The sequence below is a fragment of the Apodemus sylvaticus genome, chromosome 11 (assembly GCF_947179515.1).
Source record: "Apodemus sylvaticus chromosome 11, mApoSyl1.1, whole genome shotgun sequence".
In the NCBI taxonomy this organism is placed as follows: Eukaryota; Metazoa; Chordata; class Mammalia; order Rodentia; family Muridae; genus Apodemus; species Apodemus sylvaticus.
Window position 1 is genome coordinate 69,107,139 of NC_067482.1, and position 6,736 is coordinate 69,113,874.

At 53.7% G+C, this 6,736-nt stretch overlaps 1 protein-coding gene across 1 annotated transcript; it reads left to right on the top strand.

The window, feature by feature from the left end:
* Positions 1-205: 205 nt before the first annotated feature.
* On the top strand, positions 206-6,383 carry Nkx3-2 (NK3 homeobox 2). The gene is made up of 2 exons (XM_052199121.1): positions 206-1,293; positions 2,556-6,383. The coding sequence occupies exons 1-2, from the start codon at positions 828-830 to the stop codon at positions 3,089-3,091; spliced, it is 1,002 nt and encodes a 333-aa protein (XP_052055081.1). The 5' UTR covers positions 206-827; the 3' UTR covers positions 3,092-6,383.
* The last annotated feature ends 353 nt before the right edge of the window (positions 6,384-6,736 follow it).

Below are 6,736 nucleotides of genomic sequence, written 5' to 3' on the forward strand. Positions count from 1 at the left end.
CTCCTCCTTGCTGAAGGATGCTACTGAGGCTTAGGAAGGAAGGGGTTAATTCAGACCCTGTCTTTCGCTACTCAACTTGCGGACTTGAGTCTCTTAAAGTCAACGGCCCCCCGGTTGGAACCAGCCAATCCACTGCCGAGAGAGCCCAGGACAGCCAGTGAAGGGGCGTGGCCCGATGCTGTCACTCAGCGGTGAGGAATGACACTCTGATGGGAGGGGGTGTACAGTGGAACTTAGAAGCAAAGAGAAGAAACAGATAAAACCCGGGCAGAGGGTAAAAAGGTGTCCCCCGCTCTTCTCCGAGTTTAGGGGCCTCATCTGTCACTGCGGGCGCCAGAGGAGTAGGCTCCGGAAGAGCCAGCCCAGAAGGGAAGAGGGAGGACCCGCCAGGAGCGAAGCACTGCAGTAGGGGAAGACAGAGGCGCACAGAGAAAGTGACTTGGGCCGGTGGTGCTCCGGGGGCGACTGCAGACACAGAAAGGACCCTTGATACTATCCGCCGACCTCTCCCCAGGGGACAGATCCCAGTCGGCCCCTCGAGGGCCACGGGCGAAGAGACAATCTGCTGGGCTGTAGGAGAAGAGCATCTGGCACTAGATTCCGGGGGAGGGGGTCCTGGCGAGGTGGGCCTGTGAGGTGGGGTGAGGGTCGGCGCGGATCCTGGAACTCAGGGGGGCGGGGGCTGCCGTGCTGCGCAGGAGTGGGCTGCGGGGGCCTGGCGCGCCCCCCTCACTCGCGCTGCGCTCGCCCAGCGCTCTGTGTCAGGCTCGAAGCTGTCCCCGCGCCCCAGCTGCCCGCCCGGCTGCCGGCTCCGATCCGCGGCGCAGATGGCTGTGCGCAGCAGCAACACCTTGACGCCCTTCTCCATCCAGGCGATTCTCAACAAGAAAGAAGAGCGCGGCGGGCTGGCTGCGCCCGAGGGGCGCTCGGCACCAGGGGGCACAGAGGTGGCCGTGGCTGCGGCGCCCGCCGTCTGCTGTTGGCGGATCTTCGGGGAGACCGAGGTCGGTGCGCTGGGGGGCGCCGAGGACTCTCTTTTGGCGTCTCCCTCCCGAACCAGAACAGCTGTGGGGCAGAGCGCGGAGAGCCCCGGAGCTTGGGACTCGGACTCAGCCCTGAGCGAAGAGAACGAGGGCAGGAAGCGCTGCGCCACCGTCCCGGGAGCCAGTGGAGCTGGCCGCGCCAGGGCGACCCTGGGCCTGGACCAGCCGGGCTGCGAGCTGCACGCCGCCAAGGACCTGGAGGAGGAAACCCCGGTCCGCAGCGACAGCGAGATGTCAGCCAGCGTTTCAGGTCTGCTGCCGCGGGGGGTTCTCCAGGAAGGGGGCTGGGCTGAAGGGGGTGGGTTAAGAGGTCAAGCACTCTAAGGCGGGGTGGGCCTACTGTAGGAACAAGATGCCCAGCCCGGCTTAGTACTAGCTAAGTCTCCAAGTTCTGCACCTTGGCGCGCTCGCTGCTCCAAGTGAGCTTCTTAGAACCGGTGTCCTGGTACCATGCGCCCTGCGATCTGCACCAAGAGTTTTGAGTCCATCTGCGGTGCCTTTTAAAATCTCCAAACGTAGGAAAAGGGGACTAGAAACCTAGTTTCTCGAGGTGGGTCATAGAGCTTTTTCCTGACACAGCCATGCACGTCCTGTCACAGCGTAGGAGTGGGGAGCCTTGGGAGAGGGCGAGTTTAACTTTCCTCACCCCAGGACTGGCAAAACAGCCTTTGGCTGAGTACCCAGGAGCTAGAAACAAAAGTAGCAGTTACCTGAAGGCGGAGGATGGTGGGAAAGAGTGATCCAGGTGGTCTGGGAGGCACTGGATCATCAAGACTCCATACACTCACGGGTATATTTCTCAGTCTGAAAAGGCCAGCAACTGGCTTCTATTGGGTACGGTTTGCTGTAGGCCTCACGTAGGCTTCAAGCCGGCCAGAGACCTCTTTCGCAAGCGCGCTGCAGGGAGCACGGAAAAGGCTGAGGAACGGGGTTCAGATCAGGGTCTTCACTACCTACACCCTGCTTCTCTTCATTTTCAAGCAAGGAACAGGGAGGCAAGTGTACTTCGGACCTTGCGTTGTAGCCTGTTGCCATACCCCTGGGCAGCAGTTTTGGGCTCTTAGGATGGAAGACTCTATATACCTCTGACCATAAGATCTGCCCCCCCCCTTCCTCTTTCATGTAGCCCACGGATTGTATGTGCGGGTGTGTATGGCTCGGAACAGAAATTCAGTGTAGAAAGCCATGACTCCGTGCTACGTACAGAACCAAAACTTGTGGATAAGCTCTGTCCAAGTATCTTACATTCCTGCAGAAAATCTTGGGGTCAGAAAACTCGGGTAGAGTTGTTTCCTTACTGCTCTGGTAAGCAGCAGAAAACTTACATATTTGAGAAGCGTTGGGGAACAGAGTTCTGAAACAGAACCCTCTGGAACCTCTCCTCCCTTTTCAGGAGGCTCAAAGCGGGTTCCCCCCGCCCAGTCTTCCGCTATAAACCACGGCAACCGAGACCCATCTTTCCCTCTGCGAGTCTGACAGGTTCTTGCTTTTTGTTCCTACCGGAATCCGCAGGCGACCACAGTCCAAGAGGCGAAGACGACAGTGTTAGCCCTGGAGGAGTTCGCGTGCCTGGGTTGTGTGGTGCCGCGGGCGGAGGGGCTAGCGGCGGCCAGGCGGGCGGCGTGGAGGAAGAGGAAGAGCCCGCAGCCCCTAAGCCGCGAAAGAAGCGCTCCCGGGCCGCTTTCTCGCACGCCCAGGTCTTCGAGCTGGAGCGCCGTTTTAACCATCAGCGCTACCTGTCCGGGCCGGAGCGCGCAGACCTGGCAGCATCGCTGAAGCTCACAGAGACGCAAGTCAAGATCTGGTTTCAGAACCGGCGCTACAAGACCAAACGCCGGCAGATGGCCGCCGACCTGCTCGCCTCAGCACCCGCCGCCAAGAAAGTGGCGGTAAAGGTGCTGGTGCGAGACGACCAAAGACAGTATTTGCCCGGAGAGGTGTTGAGGCCACCTTCTCTTCTGCCACTGCAGCCCTCTTACTACTACCCTTACTACTGCCTCCCGGGCTGGGCGCTGTCCACATGCGCGGCCACTGCTGGTACCCAGTGAAGCGCTCGGGGCAAGGCAGAGAAGGATTCCTGACCCTCAGTTTGCACCGCCGCGGACAGGTGTAGAGGTTGGACAGTGCGAGCAGGCGAGCTCTGCCCAACTGGGGATGGGGCAGGTGGAGAATGAAATCCTGCTGGGACTCTCCTACCTGGGCCGTGGAACTGAGTCTGCCCCGAGAGGGCGCCTTATTGTCATTTGAACAGCTGCGCCCTATGACCCCAGGCGCTCTGCACAACCCGCCACCTATCCACAAGCCTCGGGACGCTATTTATTATCACAACAATGTTGGATTTGGATTCTGTCTGCCTGGGGATGGTATTTGCCCAGAGTAGAGAGAACTCCTGGAGACCCCCGGTAGCCTGAATCCTCAGAATCTCCGGTCGGCCAAGCGCTTCTGGTGCTAGGCCACACTAGTTCATGGTATCCATGCTAGCGATCTGTATCTGCATATCTTTAATGTTTGGAAATTAGATTTGTGACAAGGGAGTGCAGAATCCTTTCAGCTCCGGGCCAGGAGTTGACTTGAACCTCGAAGGGTTTGGTTTTGGGGGAACCTCCACTCCACCCCTTGCAGGCAGGGCATCCTCCTGGACGCTGAATGTAAGAACCGGAGTCTATCAGCACGGGGAGGGGGGGGGGGGCGGCCACGGACGCCCTTCACTTTCTCTTTCTGTAAATTCAGGGCCACACCCAAAGGGAAAAGTACCTGGGAGACTCACAAAAGCCCCCTTCAGAAACCCACCTTTCCTTCTTTCTACCTTACTTTCTTTCTTTCTTTTTTCTTTCCTACCTTCCTTCCTTCCATCCTTCCTTTCTTCAAAGAGGGTTGAGACTTGTAGCACTTTTCGGTTGTTTGTATTCAAATAACGATTATTTTTGTATTCAATGTGAATATCCCTGGCCTGCGTTTCCGTGTCTTCCACCACCCACCCGGGCCCTCTCTTCCAGGCCCCCACACCCTCTGTGCCTTGCTTGTTACTGGGACTACGTGTCTCAGTCAGCCTCGCAGCTTTTCGCCTCTTTAAGGGCACTGTGCACTCAACTAGAGTTATCTTTAAAAGATTTGTGAATTTTGGAAACTCTATTCGCTGTAATTTTTTTTTCTCTTTAATTTATAAACGATAGTTCTTGGCGTCCTCCCGGGGCTTGGTTTTCTCTGAAATTTTCTCGGTGCGGCTTTGGGACAAGGAGATGGAGGCGGGTTGGAGGCAAGGGCGGATCCTTCTCCACAGTGTTTCTGTCTAGGAGAGAATGCTCTTTCTGGTATCATCCTATACGCAACAGCAACAGCGGCCTTGCTGGTCACCCTCTGTGAAGGCTTTAAAACCCCGGGGAATCACAACTTCAGGGTCACTGAAGAATCTCACTGGATCTTAAAGCAAATGTCTAAGATTCCGTATTTTCCTTGCTGGTCACCCTCTGTGAAGGCTTTAAAACCCCGGGGAATCACAACTTCAGGGTCACTGAAGAATCTCACTGGATCTTAAAGCAAATGTCTAAGATTCCGTATTTTCTTCAGTCCTAGGGCCTCAAATCACGGAAGCTCTGGTTGACTGAACCCACAGGCAAGTTCCACCTACCACCCAAACCTGCGAATTCTTCTCTTCCAGTCTCCTCTCTGCTTTCGGATTTTTTTTTTTTTTTTTTTTTTTTTTTTTTTTGTCAGTTTCTCCACAGTGACCCTATCTTTTCAGAACGGGCTGTAAAAACAAAAACTCTTGCTGAAATTCTAATTCTATTTGAGGAGAGTCAAGTGCCAGTCATGGTCCTCCAGGAGAGGGTGTCCTGCTCAGTTTGCTCCTACAGGTGCGAATCTTACTCTATCTAAAATGTTTTCAAGCGCTCTGCTCTGCTCCTGGGTGACCTGGAGTCATTTGATCTGCACGGAAGTCCAGGGCCAGTGGCGGTGAGATGGGCCCCTTGTAAGAGTACAGATGAACATGGCCCCCACAATACAAGACTTCCCAGAATATCCACACAGTCTTCCTTGAGGTTAAACGCTTGCCTTGAGGTCACTTTAACTGGATCCATGGCACATAAAGTCACAGTGCCACATTTCCAACTGCGACCTGGGAACGGCCAAAACTGAAACTTGGTCTTCCCTACTCCCATTCCGGGTAACCTCTCTCAGCTCTCTGGCCTCCAGGCCTTGGGGTAGGCCTAGGCCTACCGAGGTGACCAGGCCATAGTAGTCTGAGCACAGCTCTCACAAAACAAAGTGTTAGGACATTATTGCTCCCCCTAACCCGGTGACCAGGCGTTTAGTCCCTGAGATCATTTTAATTATTTTAATATTTAGTGCTTGTTTTATGATTTGCAGCGATGTAACGCATTCTCCTTGAACTTTGGAACTTTCCCCTTGTTGCTGCCATCTCCCCACTTTGTTCGCCTTAAGACTGTTACAATTCAGAATTTTCTTGAAGGGGAGATAGATGTCTGCAACACTGGGGCTGTTGTTCACCCCACTTGCTAAAGACACGGTGTGCGTTTAGTCCTTCAGATTCAGGGGGAGAGCTAGAGATTCTTTAGAGAATCGAAAGGAAAGGAATGGCTGTCCAAGGTCGCACGCTCCAGCGTCACCTTCCATGCAGATTACCCCATTTTCAGCCGGTAAAGGGGGTCCTCGCTGTCTCTGCTGTCACTGGGGGACTTGCCCTCTGCTCTCTGAAGCTGCCCCGGAAAATGTATCCAAGAGAGTTCCATTTGATCAGTTCAGTGGCAGCTGCCGTCCTGCCCTGCATGGTAAGAATCCCCGGGCTGTAGAATGAACCGTGGGCTATAGAATAGAACCTTCGGATCTGGCCCAGCTTACCAGGATTCCACACCGAAAAATATGATCATGGACTTACACGCGGTTGGAAATACACAATATTACTATAGTCACTCATCTGCTTTTTTCTCTCTATAATCTACTTTCCTTTTTTCCTCCTTTTGTTTTTCTTTCCTTTTAAAAATAAAACTTAAAACCTTCTACACACACACACACACACACACACACACACCTTGATCCCTGATCAAAGGACTCTTGATGTGATCCTTCTTATTGTCTTTGCTGCCTGGGTCCCCTCTCCTAGAGCAGTCACAAATGTAGCCTGAGTCCAGGGTCCTTTATCACTTAGTCCTATAGTATGTTTGGCCTTTCGTTCACATAAAGGTGAGCTTAGAGGCACTCTGCCTCTCACAGATGATTAAACCATGGAGAGGAGAGGGAAATTAGGTTAGGAACCAGTTTGGAATGTGCTTTGATCTGCCCTGAAATCAGTCTGGCCAGCAATAAAAATTTTGCTCTCTCTCTCTCTCTCTCTCTCTCTCTCTCTCTCTCTCTCTCTGTGTGTGTGTGTGTGTGTGTGTGTGTGTGTGTGTGTGTGTGTGTTGAGATAAGCTTTACTTATATCAAGGTGTGACCTGTTCCATGAGCTTAGGTTTCTGGGGAGTATCTTGGCCGAGTAGTGATAGAGCTGGGAAAGTTGAGGTTTGGCTCCATTTTCAAAAGATAGATAACTTTCTGCAGTGGAGACTCCTTCATACACAGCTCCCGGTGCTGAGAAAGTTAGGCAGAGGATGGAGAATATGACTTCCTGGGAGACAGCTCAAAATTATCTCAAATGCAACGTCCTAATCCCTCTGCACAGCAGCCAGCAAGGC